This window comes from Anneissia japonica, unplaced genomic scaffold, assembly GCF_011630105.1.
Source record: "Anneissia japonica isolate Jap-2015-1 unplaced genomic scaffold, ASM1163010v1 scaffold1951_len603592_cov169, whole genome shotgun sequence".
In the NCBI taxonomy this organism is placed as follows: Eukaryota; Metazoa; Echinodermata; class Crinoidea; order Comatulida; family Comatulidae; genus Anneissia; species Anneissia japonica.
Window position 1 is genome coordinate 308,011 of NW_022741522.1, and position 21,950 is coordinate 329,960.

The 21,950-nt window shown below is 33.9% G+C and overlaps 2 protein-coding genes across 5 annotated transcripts in view; both read right to left on the reverse strand.

Moving 5' to 3' along the window:
- Positions 1-3,314: 3,314 nt before the first annotated feature.
- Positions 3,315-11,884, reverse strand: LOC117118715 (N-alpha-acetyltransferase 60-like). The gene is made up of 6 exons (XM_033263386.1): positions 11,689-11,884; positions 9,502-9,700; positions 8,973-9,102; positions 6,535-6,631; positions 6,012-6,246; positions 3,315-4,762 (listed from the first exon to the last, which is right to left on the reverse strand). The coding sequence occupies exons 2-6, from the start codon at positions 9,627-9,629 to the stop codon at positions 4,417-4,419; spliced, it is 936 nt and encodes a 311-aa protein (XP_033119277.1). The 5' UTR covers positions 9,630-9,700; positions 11,689-11,884; the 3' UTR covers positions 3,315-4,416.
- A 1,206-nt stretch (positions 11,885-13,090) lies between these two features.
- LOC117118714 (PRKCA-binding protein-like) overlaps positions 13,091-21,950 on the reverse strand; it is a 12,064-nt gene continuing 3,204 nt past the window's right edge. For 3 of the 4 annotated variants that reach the window (XM_033263381.1, XM_033263385.1, XM_033263384.1), the window contains 9 exons: positions 20,616-20,856; positions 20,427-20,462; positions 18,635-18,791; positions 17,916-18,032; positions 16,856-16,989; positions 16,301-16,393; positions 15,993-16,093; positions 14,583-14,677; positions 13,091-14,263 (listed from right to left, as the gene is read on the reverse strand). In XM_033263381.1, the coding sequence (XP_033119272.1) occupies positions 13,995-14,263; positions 14,583-14,677; positions 15,993-16,093; positions 16,301-16,393; positions 16,856-16,989; positions 17,916-18,032; positions 18,635-18,791; positions 20,427-20,462; positions 20,616-20,856 (1,243 nt within the window). In that variant the 3' untranslated portion in view covers positions 13,091-13,994. The remainder of the gene's footprint in view (positions 14,264-14,582; positions 14,678-15,992; positions 16,094-16,300; positions 16,394-16,855; positions 16,990-17,915; positions 18,033-18,634; positions 18,792-20,426; positions 20,463-20,615; positions 20,857-21,950) is intronic. The other variant, XM_033263383.1, reaches the window with a different exon arrangement.

The window sequence follows — 21,950 nt, forward strand, 5'->3', positions numbered from 1 at the left end:
CCCAACCATGGTGGAGTTGAGGTGGGTGGATCCTTTACTTCCCTTGGTCACCTCCATTACGAAATTCCTGGATCCGCCACTGGAATATTCCCCAGGATATTTTACTAGGTAACAAAGTTTTAATCATGCCATAAAACATTTGATTTTGATCGTAACATTGTAATTAATAAATTCCGAAATGGGTAAGGAAATCTTAATTTTTTTGCCTTTAATTAAAACTTTGTTTTTCATAGTAATAATAAACAAACGCTTGAATGTATTAGCATGGAATTGCACAATGCAATCTGGCAATTAGGGCCCTGTTCACACGGATACCAAAACTTGGGATATTCGTATGGCCTGTCCACACTATCATATTTTATTTGACAAAAATATATGACATGCCTAAATATGGATATGATGACATCACATCATGACCATATATAGGCACATCATGACTATATATGGGCATACAACGTTTTTTTTTATCATTTGATAGTCCTGACAGGGCTTTAAACAGCCTCAATAATTGTTAATGGAAAACAAAAAATATATATTTACATTTTGATTATTAAATAGAATTTGTGACTGACTAGATATTACACTGTATATGACGGAATTTCTTTCTCCATTTTGAAATTCGATCAAAAGGTGTTCTTTCACCCATATTCCATCATATACTGTATGAGATAAACAACTGCTGAAATGTCACACTTATATTCAGGGTAATTTTTAAATATATTTTTTTTTGAATATGGGATCTATTTTCAATAAAATGCCAATAAACTCTGAATTTGTTTTGCATATAGGATTAAGTACAGAACTCACCGGTCTGATGAAAGTTTTCACATAGACCTCATTTGAAAATGAAGCACCTTTTTGATTTTGTATTTATACAAAGATCTAAATGACCTTTCCTATACTGTACTTGGATTCAGTTTATCAAATATTGCCATTTTACAAAGTAGAAATACTTTCATTTATGGATTAAACAATCTTAAAGTTTGAGGCCCAGCCAAAAACAAAGACAATGCTTTTGATTTAGCATAATTATACAAGTAAACAATGATAAATAATGAAAATGTAGTACAACTGCAAATTACAATGTACTAATAAATCAGTCACTATGGCCTACATAGAGGTGTAACTACAGGAGTGAAGAACAGGGCACATGTCCCGGGCACCTGAGCAGGAAAGGTGCACTATCGCCATTCTTGCCGCGAGTGCCAAAATCCCTAGTTTCACCCCAGGTCCTACATCACAAAACCTTTGAATACTTAATATTCACTTAATATAATATTTTCCATCCTAGACCTTTTAATTACTGGCATTTTATGACATACAATTCAGAATACAAAATATAGCATTGAGTTCTGGATTAGAGAGGTGTTGATAGATTTTCCTATTAGTCATGGTCTTTGGTCTTATCCTGTATGATGAGAATATTATATATATGGAAAACCTCATCTCCTAGCCTAAATATCTTCAAGGTATGTTTGTATTTTCATATGATTTGCAAAGCCATATATGGAGAAAAGTACATGCGGCAAAGACAAGCCAAACCAGTCACTCGTCGCAAAAATCAATTTTTAGTATTAATATAGTATTAAAGAGTAAAATGAGAGATATAAAATTTGTAAAAGAATCATTTAAATCTGACATTTCATTATGAAGTTACAGGAGTTTAAACATACAGCTGTTTAAAGAACAATATTTGAGAAATCAGCCTTCAAAGTTTATGATTTCAGGCATTTCCAGGCTTAAATCTATAAAGATTAGTTTAGTGCAATAAAATAGATTAAAAAAATGTTGAAATTCCAGTATGTTTTGGCCATTATCTCTGAAACAGGATTTGCAATGAGCGACTGATTTGGCTTTTCTTGCCACACATGTTGAATACAGGTCTTCCAATAGCTTTGTCCACACTATATGTGACAAAAGTACCCATATATGGGCATCATGATGTCATACCACATGCACACATGGTCATGATGACATCATTTCACACCCATATATTGGAAATTCATTTGTGAAACATCAGACTCCCTGAAATTGGGATGGCATCTCACACTTCTGCGAGAAAGCGCAATTCTTGCTGGAAACTAATCTGTCTCCCGCAAATTCAAATTTGCATGTTTTTACAATTGTATTAACAATTATCTCTTGCTAACAAAACTAGATATTTCTAGAAGTGGTTTCTTCCAACTTAGGATTACTGATTTGTCAAATAAAATAGGTACAATTGTATGTGAACGACTTTCAGAAATTTGAACAGAGCTTTTGTAATTAGCTAAGGTTTATTATTATTATCTTAACCAAATGATTATTACACACAACACCACTGGGCCTTGGGTAGTGTGAAGAGATGTATGCCTTACATGGGCTCATGCCTTGACATCTTAGGTTGCATAGCCTAAATTGACAATCATGAATTAATACAAAATATCTCCGACAATATTTTCACTAGCACATATAAAAGATTGAATTCACACGCCATACTAAATCATTTATTAAATGTCTGAAACCACCTCAAATAAATATGGACACAATCAATATATCATTACTCTAAAATAACATTGTAAAAATAACCACCTAGTCAAAGAGAATAGAATAGCAAGAGGTTTGACTATCCGTATTTTGCATGCATGCAATGAAACAAAAAACACAGTATTACCACGAGCTAGGAGGCGCCCTATTAGAATTGGAATTCTGAATAGAGTTCGAAATTCAAACATGTGTTGTTATATAGATACAGCACACGTATTATACAAACGACTTTTACATGTATATTATTTCTTTCGAAGGACACACTCTAGTTTATGGTAGTAATCTTTCGCGATTGGCTTTCGTTTCAAGGAAAACCCAACAATCAGAACATTTGTGGCAAAGACAAGCCAAACCAGTCACTCGTCGCAAATCGTGTTACAGAGAAAATGGCCAAAACACGCTGAAATGTCAAATTTTAAAAAATCTATTTTATTGCACTAAACTAACCTTTATATATCTATACATCATTCTATGCTGTTATTTTCCCAATTTTCAATGTTAAAACAACACTTTTTAAGGATTTAAAGATAGTTTCTGCATGAGAAATGCCTGAAATCATAAACTTTGAAGGCTGATTTCTCATATATTGTTCTTTAAACAGCTGTGTGATTAAACGCTTTTAACTTCATTAAAGGAAATGTCCGATTTGAATTATTTTTTTACCATTTTATAGCTATTATTTTACTCTCTAACACTGTATTAATAACTCAAAATCGATTTTTGCGACGAGTGACTGGTTTGGCTTGCCTTTGCCACATTTGCTATCCTATCTCTTTTTGGTACTGTATGTTCCATCAGCTACTGTTTCTTTCTTGTAAGACAGCTACATACTTTCTTACAAGCCATAACCTGACACTTTCTATTACATATTCCCCACTTGACGATGGAGAAGTCGAACCCTGTTTTGCACCCGTGAAGATCACGCCAATGGCACTATTACTAAGGATAGCTTCACAGTAGGTACTACGTTACAAGCAAATAATATAATAGGTTAGATGTTAAATACTGGATTAATGTGAAAAAATTCACATAGATTTTAAATTTTTGGTAAAATTAGAACTAAAGTATAATGTATCATACATAAATTCTATACAAGCTTAAATATTGTGACAGTATTAATATATTTAATACCAGTGGCAAAGCCAGCTAGGGGTGGTGTCAAGTGGTGGTAGGGGAAGGGAAGTGAACCCTGAACACCCGTCAGGGAATAAGCCAACCATTCCGTCAGAAAAAACACTGCTTCGAAAAAAACATTTTTACAATTTTAGAGTTGCCTACATTCTTAAAATTGGCCACAACTATAAAAATGCAGCTGGAGGTTGCAACATGGGAAATTTTCAAAAACTACATTGCCGGATATTGGCAAAAAAATATGAGGTGATCAAAGGCTTACGCTTATTTTAAAATTGTTATCAAATTGTTCAAAATATATTAATATAAGCCAAAAACATTATAAAGCAGTCGTAATTTACATCCAAAGACTAATTTTTGTTGGAGGAAATTTATTTTTTGAAATTGTTCAAAATATATTAATATATAAGCCAAAAACATTATATAGAAGTCTTAATTTACATCTAAAGGCTAATTTTTGTTGGAGGAATTTTTTTTTCTGGATGCTTAAATAATTGGCAGCCCAGCTTAAAATCAATTGAGAGCCACATTTAGCCTGTGGTGTACCATCTGAGGAAGCATGAGCTACGAAAATCTCTAGAAAATACCTGAGTTGCAAAATTATGTTACTTAAACTGCAATAATGTTACCTACTGCAAGTACAGTATGAGTTGAATCTAACAGCTCTTATTTAAAGACAGCATTTACTGATAATCCATGTTCCAACGAGAAAGAGTAATATCGCCAAAAATTTAAAAAGAAATTGGTTATACTGCTGTGTCACTGTTGAGTTGATAACGGATGAACTTGATTGGATGTAAAACGTCCAGATGATGGAGATACAGTTGATGAAGGCAGGCTTGCAACTGCGACCTCTGATGACGGTACAACTTGCATGGACGGAGATTGCACTGACGACGACGGCGCAGATGAGCCGCTCTGTCCCCGTATTCTAGTCAAAATGTTCACGTTTGGCAAGTTCATGTTTGGTAGGTTTACGCTGGGCAAGCTCGGCAACCAGCTTCGGCGACTCGTAAAGAAGTTCCGAGTGTGTCTAGCGACAGCCTGCGGGAGGGTGCAAGGTTGAATCCTAGATAAATATGAGCCAAACTGCTTCATATAATCTGTGCAGAGAGCTAAGGAAGAATATGTGTAACATTAAAACAGGTCCAATATTAGTATTATTACTGCCTGTATTTGCATCCTCTAATGTGTGTAATTCATCACTTGACTACACTCTTACCGTAGTATTAATTTCTGTGGAGAGAAAAGCATTCAAGAAAAATTTATCATTTGTAATGGAAAGCCTAAAGGGTGATCTGATTTTTTAAAATAATGAATTATTTTGATCTAAACTGTAGGTTTGGTAAGAGTATAGAATACAGCTGTAGTACTATTTTATTGACAATAAACCGAGCTCATTGGAGTAGACAGTAGTTTCCATCCACTGAGTTTGGTTTATCATAGATAAAACCGTTCTACAGCTATAATAAGCAATACTATTCAAGGATATATAGTATACAGTTTTTATGTTAGGCTAAAATAAACCAACGGTACTATAACTTTGTCTTCATCCATCCATGAGAATAATAGACCTAGGAGGGTCAATCAAACGTAACCACAGACCAATCAGCAAAGGGCCAGAAATGCACACGTGCCTAATAAGCAAACGTATGTTTTTCCACAAACACACATGCTTGCATATGCAGCAGAGACACGCCAAACCAGTCACTTGTCGCAAATCCTATTTTAGAAATGATGGCCAAAGCATATTGAATTGTCACAATTTTCGAAATCTATTTTATTGCACTAAAGTAACCTTTAGATATGTATACATCATGCTATGCCATTATTTCCCCAATTTTCAATATTAAAAACAACAATTTTTAATGATTTGGTGATGGTTTTTGCCTAAGAAATGCCCAAAATCGTAAACTTTGAAGGCTGATTTCTCAAATACTGTTCTTTAAACAGCTGTATGTTTAAACTCCGGTATTAAACTTCATAATAAAATGTCAGATTTAAATGATTCTTTTACCATTTTTATAGCTCTCAATTTACTGTTCAACACTGTATTAATAACTAAACATCGATTTTTGCGATGAGTGACTGGATTGGCTTGTCTTTGCCACATATGTTTTAATACTGTCATTTTGTGTCAGCTTAGGAAAGAGGCGGGGCTTAACGGGAATGTCTACTGGAGACCTGGTAGGCTTAATTACTAACAGAAACATATGAAGTTCTCCTCAAAGAATCTGAGGTGTTCCCTAGTTTTTTTGATTCAATAATTCCATATATATATATATATATATATACTATTATATTAAACGGATGTGACTGCTATAAAGAGTGTGCATAAATAAACCAAAGGATATATAAAACTCCACGGTGGTTGTCCTCCGTTAATGTACAATACATACGAGAACCCATCCTTAGCGTGGCCTTTGATAGCATAGTAGTTTGGAAGGTACTCATGGCGTCGGAAGTTGTGGCGCTCGTAAAAGCGAATGGCTGTTGTGTTTGAAGCAAGAACATGCAGGTAGGTCGCTTTCACGTTAGATCGTTCACTCGTTCCCAGATGTGTCAGAAGGTTTGAGAGTAACGCAGAGGCTGTATCAAGTTTTAAAAAAAGCAATAATAGATTAATATGTTGCAAGATGTTTAGCATTTTAATACTTTGTTATCATAAAGGTGCAGCCCTATCACTGAGGTAAGCCAGGCTGCTCCTTTATTGGCATATGCTTCTCCCAACCATACGTGCAAATAAGCATCTATTTTAGCATAAGCTTGCAAAATGTTGAGGTATGTATGTGGTGTGTATACAGGTTATTTGTATAATTAATAAAATCATCACTGAAAGTTAGTTAATTATTACCTTAATTGTATCGGTGCACTTACCTATACCTCGTCGACGGTATTCTTTAACAACACCAAGGCTTAAAATATAGGTCACTTGAGTTGAACTTGGGAACGTGGCTGATAATATATTCACATCCTAGAAGAACAGGAAATTTTGCATAATTTCACAAAATTCATTGTTATTACTGAGTTATTCAAATTTAAATTGCATTGAATTTCCTCTTCCATATCCATTTTTCACAATGTAATTATACTCATTACATATCACTCACTGATGGCTTATCTCAAGTTTAATATCTTTGTTATCTAATATTGTATCTGGTTCATTGTTCAGCAAAGTTCATTATCTAATAAAACAGTAAATAATGCTGGTCAATGTTCACTGATTTTTTTTTTATTTTTTATATTCCAATATTATTATAATAACTTACAGTTGTACCTGATAATTTTAATCAAATACTGAATAAAATTGAATTGAAAAAAGAAATAATAGAATTGGATTAAGGGGAAAATTAAGTAAATATTATATAATAATAATAATAACTTTATTTATCTACGGATACTCATTTCAATCTTTTTACAAAGGTTGGTCTTCCAAGAGGCCGTGTATTTAACTACTGATATGATAAAAGAAAGGGAAAACAAACATGGAAAAGTAAAAACCTACCAACTGTAAAAATTAGGAACTAAATACTACTTTTAAACAATTTCAAATTTGAAATAATAAAATCTGCGGTTTCAAAAACTGGTCAGGCTTGACACAATATTTTTAAAACTCTTTAAATCTTTAGCATTTTTTGCTTCTTCTGATAATGAATTCCATAATTTTGATCCATGATAGGTGAAACTTTTCTTTTTGTATTCAGTTCGAGGTTTGCATAGATAAAGTTTGTCTTTAGATCTGGTATTATGTGGGTTTTCTTTAGAACTGAATCTGTTAATAAGATATTGTGGGCTTATATTATTCATAATCTTGTATATTGTAATAGCTTCGTTGTGAAACTGGTTTGTATCAAGCCTGTTCCAGTTTAATCTTTTGAGAGCTGCAGAGCTTGAATCATAACTGGACATCTTTGTAATAATTTTGGCAGCTCTATTTTGTAAAACCTGTAGCTTTTTATATAAGTACTATTACACCTTCCCCAGACAACATTACAATACTGGAAGTGTGGGGCAGTAATAGTTTTGTAAAGTGTGCATTGAATGGATTTTGGAACAATTTCACTAGATAACTTAAGATAAAAAAGGCCTGGTAATATTTTATTTTTAACATGTTCAATTTGTTTTGTCCATGAAAGATGCTCATCAATTACAATACCTAAATGTTTACATTGATGAACTCTTTTTAAGCGTGTACCTTCAATTTTCAAATTTAACTCTGTTTTTCCAATTTTTGCCAATTTTTGGTGTGTTCCAATTACCATGAATATATATACTACAGTATAACGATGATAATGATGAAGACAATACAGATGATGACAGATGATATTGATGATGATGATGACCATGGGTTTAGCCAGAAAAACGAAATAGGAAGTCCAAAATGGAAGCCAGTGGGCGTGGCACTGAGACGAAGGGTAGGCCACGCCCATCTTCGAGAATCCACACCGAATATTGGTACGAAAACCACGTACCTTCAATCAATAAATGTTGCTTTTATCAAATGTAAATATGATTTAGCTTTAGTTTAATGTAACATTTGATAGATTTGAAGAATATAAAGAATTTGCTAAAGGTAGACGAGGCCCAATTAGGCTAGGTGCGAACGAACTGAACTACCAAGGTATTTTGCAGATTTTCCAAAAAAAGACTTGAAAATTTATATGAAGTTTACAACGAATGGTAATAATATAAATTTGTCCTGTAATGTTTTATTTGGATTACTTTTGACAATTATGAAGTTAAAACAACTCAAAAAGGTAATTTTAAAGATGCTTTGGTTGATATTATGAACCAACTAAGCCTAGTAGAATTGCTTCGAAAACGAGACCGTGGTCAAGCTACAGATATTATTGCAATCAACATGTGTCAAGTCAATTAACAGAAAGTTTTATCGTATGAGAGACTTGCCAATCCAGTCATTTGTCGGTGTTGGCTTGCAGAGTAAAGCGCTTGCTTTCTATCAGGTGACCCCGTTCATAGGGTCAGTGTCAGCCTCATAACAACCGCTTGTTCGATAACTACATTAACACCGGTGTATCTTACACCATCGGAACAAGGCTGGCGGAACCTTGCTGTGTGAATGTGTGTAATACATCTTTTTATCACTTAACTGTCATTGATTGTTTACACAGTGTAATTAAGAAGGTCAAAACACTGTGCATATTTGGGTCACCTTATTTTTCAGACTTCTAGCTAAAACATGAGTGCAGTAATACTGTAGTAAACACATTGTTTTCTGTATACACATATTAGCTAACGCTAATGCAAATGTGTACCATAAGCTCAGGCATAGATGGTATGGTTTAAGAACTTACTTCTCGGTGACATCTAGCTCTGGTCTTAACTTCAGCCACAATCAAACCGACAATCCTATTCTCTAGAACAGCCGCTAGTGAGAAGAATCTCTTATCACTTGTAATGTCTTTATACCAAGCATCTGGATATCTACAAAAGAGGAAAAAAAAATATTTAAAAAACATGACATTAAATAACATAACTGTTTTAATAATGGCAGTTTTTAATATATTTAAATGTACTGTACCAGGTAGGCATCTGTCTAATTATGGAGGTATAAAAAAGGAGATTTAACCAACATCAATTTCAGGCTAAGTTAATATCTAATTACTTTTCTCTAATTCTGATTGGCTACCTCTAAGAGGATAAAAAAGGCCACTATGATCTGCACTGCATAAAAAAATTGAACACACTGAATAACAAATATTCTCAATTAAAAACGCTGCTTATACAGAGGGATATGCAAGATAGTTTAGGATGTAAATTAAAAGCTGAAAAGTGAATGTGCATGAACCAACGCTAAAATGATAAAATGATGATGTCACTCACTCCACAGGAAACCAAGCAGAACATAACTTTTTCACTTCATCTAGGTCATCATGACAGAGAAAGCGTAACTTCAATTCGTGTTTCACCTCTGCACGTCCACGATAGTCTGACTTGGTGCGTGTACACATGCAGGAAACTTTCACGCATATGAAAGGTATTCATCCACTAACCATACACTTAATTCCCAAGGCCACCAAGTCTGTAAGAAATACCAATTATTAAACAATTGCCAAAAAAACCTAATTTATGAATCAGCCCAAAAATGATGCCAACTTTTTAGGCTGATTTTTTTCACAGAGTGGATGTTACACTATTGACCATGGAGTTGTTAATTATGGGTAAATAATTAGGCCAAAGGTTACTGTGTGAAGTGACTACTGCACAAACAAACTAAAAAACCCATTGAATTTGTTATGTACAGTATGATATTCATATGTAAAAAGAAATGGATACAGTATAATACATAGGCCTATGTTAAATTCTGGAAGTCTTTTAATACTTTTAAGTCAATTATTCAGCATTTAGGCGATTTAATACTAGGAATACGTCCTTAAAGTATAATAGGCTTAGGTTACTCAATGAATCGAGTTGACTGAAAACATACAATACATTACAAATGCTTTTCATACATCTTTTGAGTAAATATAGTACAATATTATTAATAATAATATTAAATTTAACAGATATACCGTATGAAACAAGAATAACAATAATTAAACCTAATTACCCTAGAGCCTGGTTCTTACGAGAGCCCTAGTATCTGGATCGGGAGCTAACCGTTAGCACCTGCCCAATCGGTATCCGGATACCGCTAACGGTTAGCAAGCGCTATCGGTTAGCAGGTTGAGCATCAACCAATCACACGTACGTGTTTACAATTTCCAGTTTTTTATTGGCCAGTGATTCGATCATCATATTTTTGGCATCCGGATCAGGATTTTCTCGTATGGACGCACAGCAGCTAACGGTTACCGGATCCTGCTAACCGTTAACAGGCGTTTGAGAACACAGCCTGTATCAAGCCCGTAGCCAGGGGGGTTCGTTGGGTTCGAACGAACCCCCTTTTCATGAAGTGCCCTTTCAAAAAAGGCTGGCTAGCCTACACTTTAGACCTACCTCATCATTAAAAGTCCTATTTTAATACCTGATGGTTATGCCTACCTAGTAACATAAAAAATTCAGGCCCCAAAACCTTGACTCAGAAATACCGGGATGGTGTCCGGCAGGGGATAGTTTCACCTGTGTATGTATATATGTATATATGTATGTATGTATATGTATATATGTATGTATGTATATGTATATATGTATGTATGTATATGTGTATATGTAATACAACTTCCAAAGTGCTATATAAATAAAAAATAAAGAATAAACCATACTGGATTCTTTGGAGTTTGTATCATGCTACTGTTGTTAAATTACCAATACTGTAGTATTAAAGTAGTAGTTTTTTTTTGCTTTTGTTTTTCCCAACTCCAAATATTACCTCTTTAATATATACTTTTTTTAAATGTATGGCCTCTCAAATCAATTAAATAACACCTGTAAATGCTTCGAATGCTGGACCCCCACCAGGGTTTTGGCCCTGGACATCCAGGGGCCCTTGGCGGCCCCCTGGCCCCTGCAAGTGGTGCTCGCAAGTGCCCTTTCAGTATCAAAAAGAACCCCCCTACCAAAATCCTGGCTACGGGCTTGTGTATGATCAACGAAGAAGAGCAGATTTAATTGAAGTGTTCACAATACACACCCTTCAAATCAGCAAATCAAATCATCATTGGATCACCAAGGGCAAAAAAGCCTTTATCACCCAAAAAGCTGCCCCAACCAGGTCCAAGATAGGCCTATGCCTACTAGTCCTAATGGAAGGAGCAGCACTTCAAGTAAGTTCAATACCATTTATGCAAAATAATATCGCCTAGGCCGTTTAGTAGGCCTGGCAGGTTTACCAGTCCTAGGGTCTAGGTAATTTTGGCGACTGGACCTAGGCCTAGGCTAAGATTCTAAGGACGTAAACAATGAAAATGTACCCTAGGCCCTAGATAGGCTAGGCCTAGCCTCGGCTTGGAAATTTAAATGGCCTTACTTCAGAATGATGGAAAATTACTACCTGTCCAATAATTTAGCCTAAGCCTTACGCCAAAGCTACTCCACAACGCAGTATAGTCAAACAAATACATATTTTACCTAGGTTTCATACCAATAACAGTCAAGTTAGTTCAAAATATATGTAGCAACCCTTAAAACTTAGGCCCAAGCCCCAAAATGACTTGGTTCAGCAGCAGGCCGAAACAGTTAGCAGACGGTGCACAATAACTCTACCACACAGACGACGACATACGTCAACGACGTCCCCGACATCTCGCAAAGAATTGAAACATGAACACTCCCCTCTATCGGTATTTGGTCTGCTCTGTATCCAATTGAGGGCGGTATTGCAACTTATTTATTAAAAAAAATATATATACACAAAATGCATGCACAGAAACCCTTTTATCTCAGATTGGATCCAAATGGATTATTAACTTAACTTGCCTTTAAAATAAGCATCAGCTTATGTTTCCCATAAAATTATTAATACAATGTATTATATTAATTCATATAATGGCCTATACGAACTTGAAAATAGGTTACTTGTTACAAAAATTTAATGCCATATGCTTTTAGACAGATTTTGGCATTAAAAAATGCGCGAATAACAAGTTAGTACTATTTTTACATTTAAAAAGTAATAAAAGCACAGGAATTTAAGATATATTTGTTAAAATGTTTTAGTTTTGTAAAGATATTTCTGTATTTTAAACATGATTTCTAGACCCGGTGTGGTTCCCGCCGATGTTTGGTTAGGAAAAGTGACAGTACTATCTTTGTTTTTTGTTTATTTTTTGCAATTTACCAAAAAAAAAAAAAAAAATAGACTTCATCCAACATATAACAGGGAAGCCTCAATTATTTTCGTACAATCAATCTACTTATGTCTTATTCATATCTCTTATCAAACTTCTCACAATTTGTATGCATGTATGTCTCATTTTCAATAATGGAACCTATGTCGCTGCCAGTGGAAGTTTTTCTGAAGATTATATCAGGAGGGGGATTGCTGCTTGCGTGCCGTCCTCCCAAATATCAACCATCTGGTTGTGTGTACAATCAGATTTCAACTAATGTAGAAGTCTATGTCATAAATTATTGATTGGTCATTAATTACGAGGTGTTTTTTTTGTCTAAAATTTGCAATTTATCTTAAACAAAATGACAACCCAAGCCCTCATGTGGTATTGCTAGCGATTACCGTAATTTGTTTTTTTTTTTTTTAAGATTTGGGGCTTACCATGCCAAAAACCAGAACCAGTGACCATTATAAGCTTCACAATGATGATTTTGGCACCAATGGCGTTCCATATCACATATTTGCATGGCGTTCCATACTACATTTTTCTGGGATTAACAAAAACAGACACTCTCTCCAAAATTATTTGAATGTCATAGAAATATTTCAATACAATCAATATCTGAGAACATACTTTAAAAAATAATACAGCCAAATGTCTACCTTTAAAATCACACAAAAGAAAAGAGATAGATTCTGTTTATTTGATCTGGTAATTTAATCTGCTTTACCCACACACAGTACAGTACAAATATATACAATTATTTCTTATTAAATGATAATCACCACATAACTTTATTATTATGATAATCTGTCAGATAATAACAGAAAAAACTAATTACTGTACTGCTGCTTATTTAATATTAAATATCTGTTATTAATTTATTTATAAATTGGAATGATGCTCTTAATGATAATAGGCCTAATAAAATATGTCTAATTATAACAAATAATAATAATAATAATAATAATAATAATATATATAAATAATAATTAATATTAACAATACTAATAATAAAAATAGCATTCATGACAATAATAATAATAATAATAAAGACAACAACAATAATATTAATAATAATCAAGAAGTCATATACACCATGTTGCATTTTATCTGATACAGCTTTGTTTAATAAGATTTAATTAAACACTTTTTGAATATCTTAGTATGAATACATTACAATGAAAACACCAGGGAATTACAAGAAACACTAAATAATAATATAACACCTTTTAAATAAATCTGAACACATGGAATCCCTAAGAATAAATATTGCACCAGTTAAACTAATTGGAAATAGTGACAAAATATGAAAGATAAATTAAGTGAAGAAATTAAAATTAATTTGTTAATACTGTATTGAAAACATTTTAGAATAGATTAAAACGATTGAGAATTGAAGGGAAGATAACATGATTAAATATATAAATATACATTTATATGTTTGCTCTTTTGAAATAAAATTATTTAGTTCCCAGGAACAAAAGTATAAACTTAAAAGAATAAGATTAAATCAAATAAACATAAAAGAAAATAGACACCAAAGGTTATCATATCCATAATATACAAAATATAATTGGAAGAATGGTGAGTTTCCTTTCCTCAATCACCCAGCAGATTGCCAGTGAACGGTTCAGTCGGCTCAGGGAGACTATCTTCTGGAGTTGGTTCCACGGTCAGAAGCTCCTCATCGTCGTCATCCTCTTCTCCTTCCCCGGTAAATTCCTCCTGTTGCCCGTAGCTGAACGTTGTCTTGAGAATGTCGACCTCGATTGGAAAGACATCGGCGCCCTTCATCTGCGCGTGACTGTCTTTGTGGTACTGCGCAAATGTGGAAACTAAACGCTGCAACTGGAAAACGATATCTTGAACTGTAGATGAAAAATCAAAGAATTCAAAGAAAATCTATTATCAACAAATTTACAGTCCGAATTTAGATACTAGATGCTTTACCCATTGGATGAAAGAAATATATAAATGAAAAAAATATAAATGGTGGAAACATAACAATAATTAAAATTCTTTTAAAAAATAACAAAGATACTGCTAATATGATGCATTTATGAAGCTTGGCATAGACGCAGGTATCATTGAAATCTATGCAATTACTATCTATTTAAGGTGTAATTACAAAACATTCTTGTGTAGATCGCCTTTCGCACTAGCGCCACCACTGCCTGGCATACATACCGTGTTTCTGATCAAGAAGTTCCATCTTCACCATCACATCTGACCTCATCTTTGCGAACCTTGCCCTTGCTTCCTGGCGGCAACGAAGAATCAACCTGAAATAAAACAACATAATCCATTAAGTACAAAACTGACAAAATTTGGCAGCTATTGTAGCGTTTCTATGCTGATTTAAGCTGAATTCACATCGAATCTGAATTTCGGATCGGAAGGCCCACAATACTGATCAGGAAACCGAATAGGGATGCTGGCGTGTAAGAATAGGGATGCCGGCGTTCTGCGCATTGGAAACATGATCTGCAATTTGGTTCAGATCCGAGATGAATGCAGATTTACTTTTGACGCCCTTTTGACCTCTCACTGTAGACATTAGAAAGCTTTAAATTGCACAACAACAGTAGGAAGTATAATGTAATGACGTCACTAAGAAATCATCTGGGCATGCGAGAACGTTAAGTTTTCCCCGTTGGCATTGATTCTAGGACGCAATTTGAGCAAATCTATGGGTTTATTCGACTGGTTCATTTCGTTGACTATGATTTTTCGTAAAATATTATTTTCATTCAATTGGTTCGTAAAATAGACTTCGTTGACAACGAAAATTAACATAAACCAGAGTGTGTTAATCAGAGTAAAGTTATCCATATGACCAAAAAAAACATGGCCGATTGTTCAGTTTAGCATTTGCGTTAATATAGTTAGTATTAAATTTCAGAAAATAAAAATTATACTATTTACCCACAAGAAGTCAAAAAATAATTAAATTAGAAAACAGGTTGGAAGCAATTTTTTACAAAAAAAAACCCATACTGCAACAAGCCGAAGTAGCCTTGATTACGCAGCGTGTATCGTGGTAAACATGCTGCCATTTTGTTTTGTCAAGTATTTTACCAGTTTTCTATCCTTAACTAAGACTGGTTGTCTTCGTTAAGTAGGATTTTACCACTACGCAAGCAGACGTGGTTTAACAAAGAACGACCAGTCGAATATGGCCTATGTTGTGCAGAGAAAGCAGGGCCGTCATGCATGAGGGAATCCGTTCTAGCGTTGCTGCGTCGTGCAAATCGAAAGTTCCCTAATATCATTCTACAAAAGGTATCATCTATTACGTCTCAAGTGGACTAGACTACAGTCCCATTATTAAGCAAAGCAATAAATTTTCACAGCAAGTGACTTGAAAAATACATCATGGAACCAGGAAACAGTTAATTGTAAATTAACTGTTCCCTAATGGAACATAATCTGCAATGCTATAAACTAAGTCTGATGTAAAGTTATGAAAGTGATTTTGTTTGCAGAATTTGTACAAGAGGGCCATGTGATCGGTAGGCTGGAATATTGACAATAAAGCTTTGGCTCCACTTATGACACTATAATGCTGGTTTTTTGGTGGTTTTCCCACATCTTTACCTGTATTCATAGTTGCCAGTTTCTACCCTATAGAGAGGCTCTCCTAGCGCAGCATATGCATACTCCTCATCATCCATTTCTTTCACTTTTAAACAATAAGACTGAAAGAAGAAAACAATTGTATTGATAAATCCAGTAGAAACACTAGCATCTAAGTGCAAGTCCTAAGCTCATGTTAAATAACCCCCCAAAAAAAAAAACTCTTTGGAAGAAAACAGGGGATATTCTCACATTTTACTTACTGCCCTGAAAAACCATTAGGAATTTGTGAAGCTCAGTTGAGTGACATCATAATTTATTCTACTTACCAAATATTCAAATTTAGCATCGGCATACTTTTTTATCGTAAGTCGTGTGTCTGGAATAGCTTTACTCAGGAACGTTCCAAGATCAGCTAACATCTGCAAAAAGTTTGAACATTTAGTTAAGACCAGTAGAAAATATATAAAAAGAGGTTTTTTACTTGTGTTATTAAATTTTCGCTCACATCACGAACTAACACAATCAAAGTAGATTTATGTTAGTAGAAAACAAAAACGCGCATCAAAATAAGCACATACTGGTTGTCAAGCGCTTTTGTATTCTTTGCAACAAAAAAAGGTAGTAGCAGTAGCACAAATTTTGACACGCATTTTTGTTTCACGAACTAACACAATGTACTTTTTCATCGTGTTAGTTCATGATGTGAGCGTCGACTTGTCCCTCTGACACTTGCCCTGATTATCAGAACAGAAAAATACAATTGGATGTGTAAAAAAAAAATCGTTAAACCAGGTCTCTAGAAAGTGTCTTTTTTTCAATTTGGGATCATTTCTTTTGAAGGTAACGTTAATTGTAACCATCTCTTATATCAGTCAACTTACTGGTTTTACGGTTCTAAGTAATCGTATGCCATATTTCTCTACTGTTCGATGGGCTTCTCCAAACTTGACAAAGGCTTCGCAGGCTTTTGGTTGTGGTTCGCGAGCACCAATAACAGAAAACAAATCTCCAAATGCTAATGAGAGAAAATGTTCCACGACAACACAATCATAAACATTGTAATGGTGTCTGTAACAAACATCTACAATATAGAGCCAACAAATTTTAGGATACTTCAACATTATTAACACTCCTCTTTCATGAAACCACTACTACTAACAGTAAAGAATCATGTACACCAAAATACACATTATTTTCCTGTAGTAATAATAATAATAATATGTCGTTCTTATATAGCCCTTCATGCACGAAGCCTCTAAGCGCTTCACATTACTACCCCGGTCATTGGATCAAACACATATGGAACACATACTCAACACCAAATTAAATTATTAAATTAAATTATATTATTATTCCATAGTGCAGCTAGTAATCAGCACAGTTCTGTTGGAACCTACCAGGTAGTAGTGGCTTACACTTGTGTACACAGATATTCCACTTTTGAATCATATTAAAAAGCCATAGATATTATAATACATAACCATTACATAACATTTTTAATTCAATCAATTTTATCACTCAATTGTGGTAAGTTATGAAACAGCTTTGATATTTCACTTGTATACCTAAATTATGAAGGTATTATGTTATTTAAAAGCTTTTTAAAACCGGGAAATACATTTTATCAAATACTAAAAATGTTAGTTTTGTCTAATTTTCTTCTCAGAGTTATTATTAAGTTTACACATCTTCAGATGGTTTATAGTACGTTAAACTTTGTATTTTGTAAATTTTTCATCTATTTAATCAGTACATCCTTTAACCTACAGCATGTGTAGATTTGGCCTCACTTCATGTGCACTCTGGTAAGCGACAACCTCTCATAAGCGACCAATTTCCCTGGAACCGAGGGTGGTTGTTTATAAAAGGGTTGAACTGTATTAAAGTTTGTTGAATCACTAAAATGACTGACAAACCTTTCAGTTTTCATATATTCTTTACCTTTGTGTGTTTGTGACATGTCATAAAACGCACGCAGGAGTCTCTTAGCATGCTCCATCAGGCCTTTGTACATGTTGTGAGTCCTCTCTAGTTCTTCTAGCTTTTTAACAAGTAAATCTTAAAAAAAGAAAAAAATATATAAAATCATTAAAAAAATAAAATAAATCAGTATTATAAGGAATTAAACTCATCCAGACAACAACTCTCATTTAAAAAATTTTACGTGATTTGCTTGTAAGGAGAAATTAAGTGATACATATAGGTGAAACAAAAAACACTAATAATTTATTTTGTATTGATTTTTTGATTTGAATAAATAGATGCTAATTTCATAATCTGGTCATGAATTGTTCAGCAGTGTGGGTATGATGTCCATGTTGCAATCTCACGCCTTAAAAATGCTGAGTGTCCACACTCTAGGTTGGTTGACCTAGCTAGCTGTGATTGTTCAGATTTTGAACAGAGGCTACAGTGAAACAGTGAAAATGTAAAATTATGACCAATGGGATATTCCTGAGCATCTTTCCTGGGTTGGGTGCGAATTCAAGCCAGATGTGAGCCAACCCATGTAGGTTCAGACTTATTTCTTGGCTTGGGCAGAGTCAAGTCAGGCTTAACTCTCACTAGTGTGACCCTAGCCAAAGGGACCCTAAAAAGACCATGTGCATAAACCATACTACAACCACATTTCATAGTGTGCAAACTACTTCCAAACTTACCATTACAAAGGATGGCTCTGCTGAGGCCTAGAGCATCAGCTGTTGAGGAACTCAGATGCTCCACAACTCTATGTTTAGCCTTCTTCATGACAATATCCAGTGTCTTGCCTTGCTTTGGGTCAGCTTGCAGTTTGTTGTAATTAATGATGACATCACTCTGAAGGTAAATATATTTAAGATATGAATAATTCATCCAGTTATAACATAACTCAAATTTCTCATAGTACTATTAGGTCTTCAGAGTTGGCTTCTCGAATTATGAAATGTGATAGGCTTGGCACCTCGACCTCTGATGATTAGTACTAAAAATTCAATATAAACATGTACTGTAAAATATAATAATGAGTTATTATCATCATTATTTATATAATTTTCAGTACAATTTAAAGCCATTCTGGATCTCTTTGCTTTTCTTCCTTCTTCCTGCTTCTTTTTATACAGTAAACATATAATAATTTATTCATTAATTATTGTACGTTTAATGTACACTAACTAAGGCTGTATAAATTTGATTATAATAAGATTGAATTGTTAATTTTATTAATGTAAGGAACACTATGCTCACGTTTAATTAATTTTATTACAAGTTTAATTGATCAGTAAAATTAAATGACAATATTAGTTTTATAAATTTAAATTATATAGTTTCATTTTAATACTGTATACAGAAATTTATGAAACTATATAATTCAAATTTATAAAACTAATATTGTCATTTAATTTTACTGATCAATTAAACTTGTAATAAAATTAATTAAACGTGAGCATAGTCTTCCTTACATTAATAAAATTAACAATTCAATCTTCTAATCAACTTTATACAGCCAGAGTTAATAGTTTTGATCTACTGTACAGTAGACAACCCTAGCTAAAAAGGTACACCTTCGCCATCAAAAGGCTTCTTCTACGAATGGAATGACCTGTTTGAAGCATGAACTCCTGTAGACCAAATCCAGTACCGTTAGGATTTTTAATTGTGCGGGAAATTTACGCGGGAAATTTACTTGTGAAGCAAAGCATTTGTAATATTATTATATCACTGTCTTTTGTAAGCAACAATCCCTTCCTCAACACACATATGATTCTTTACACAGTAGCTCTCTTTTTGAGGCTTAGGGAGTGGACTTGTTCTGGTCATGAGTAAAAAAATAATTTTATGTTAATGGTAATAATAATAATATTTAAGCATATTATATAGCGCTCTTTACCAGAGTTTCACAGCGCTTAAAAGTATGAACTATGGAAAAAGGTGAGTTTAAAGAAGAGATCTGAATTGAGAAAGAGTTGGAGCATAATGGATGGCGGTGGGAAGTTGGCAGGCAGGTAACCAATGAAGCTGTGTGAGTAAGGGTGTGACATGGTCAAATTTCCTCGCTCAAAATACGAGTTTTGCCACCTTGTTCTGAATAAGCTGTAGACGTTTTAATTCTTTAAAAAATGAACCATGAAGTAGAGAATTACAGTAATCAAGACGGGACAGTATCAAACAGCAAACAGCATTATGGACATGAAATAAGAACTCGGGAATGAAAGGCAAACGAGACAGCTCCAAAACAAAAACCTGGCAGTAAACTATTGCATCTCATGTCCTCCTAATGATCACACGATGAAAGCTAATAGGGGTTTAAAAGCACGCCCTCAATACATCTTTTCCCCTTTCTGTGCTTAGCATCCTCTAAAGACCAGGTTCCCAACCTTTTTTGGTCCATTTTGAATTAACTCAAAGTATTGTATACCGGATTAAATGTTATGTTAATCCTCTCCACCAAAAAAACATGAAGTAAAATTTTACCACTGATGGGGTATGTCTCATACATTTGTTTGTGGCCTGCAAAAAAAATATATTTTACGGGAGCATTTTATTTTTAAACAGATGTAATTCATAAGTGGACTTGTGCATATATGGTATTTTATATATTATTACTTTTATGAAATAAAAGTTCTGTAATTTAATAATTTCATACCAAACACCTGTACATACTTTGACTGCTTGGATTGTCCTAGCAACCTCAACTTTAGTTCGACCTTTGACTGATTTTCCATTCACTCCGACAATCTCATCGCCAGCAGCAAGCGTGCCATCCTTGGATGCTGGGGTGTTGTCAAACACCTGAACAATGTATAAGCATGGACACATGGGGGCGCCTCCACCAATGCTGATCCCGATGAGATTCTGTGCATCTTTCTTTAGTGTCACACTCCCTGGAATGGCATCCATGCCCCTAGGTAAAACGAAACGCTGAAATTTAGCTATAATCACACTATAAAATGACAATTTCAAAATATTTTAAAATAGAACAGAATAATGGGGATAATACACTTTGGAGCTCTCCAAGGCCATGACAAAAAGGATTAAATTTTGTGGTTTTATGCATTTTAATCATCAATAAAGTGCATTCCAATTATCGCATGATTTGTAAAATACAATATTGTTAGTAATGTACTTAGTAATTTCTAGTATATTTCATACAAATTCTGAAAAAACAACAGGGCCAGAGCCCTCATATTGCTGTTTAGCAATGAGTCAGGTATAAATAGAATTCAATTTTTACAGTACTGTACAGTACATTTGCATACTATATTGTAGTGAAATATTTTTCTATTAACTGATCTTTTCAATTGATTTTTCATTTTTTTTTTAGTGCCAAGGCAAAGACAGTAATCGGAAATTTGATAGAGGAAATATCGTACCAATGATTTACTCAATTAAAAAAAAAAGGATCATGAAATTATTAAGATGAAAAAATGAACCATGAATTGTCAAAAAACAGATACAAGATTTAAACAAGGTGATAAGTATACAGCCCTAGGCACTTACGCAATTGCAGCATAGGTTGACTCACATTATCTAAAGACTCATAATTGGGACTTTATGAAGGGCCAGTTTGTCCAGGACAGAATGACCAACATTGAAATAACTCACACTATCAAATAGTTAGATTAAACACTTTTATTGATTAGGGCCTTTTTTTTTTCCCACTTAACATTTTTCAGTATTACTGCACAATTTTAACATTTTTCAGGATGCAGGAAGGATAGGAAATTGCAAAATCTGTACAAACTGTATAATTTCTCCCTAAAATCAATACTGTATTATGTTAATGTTAGTAAACAAACATAAAATGGAAGAATACCAGTAAAAGTATAATGTAGTTAGTATACTGTACAGCAACAATGTAATATCTACCAGTGAAATGATTAATACCCCTGTCTTTCAATGAAACATAAAACATCATAAATATTGTACGCAAAATTATTTTGTTTCCGTATTATCTTTAAACAGTAAATGTTGCATCTTAATATTACCTATTACGAA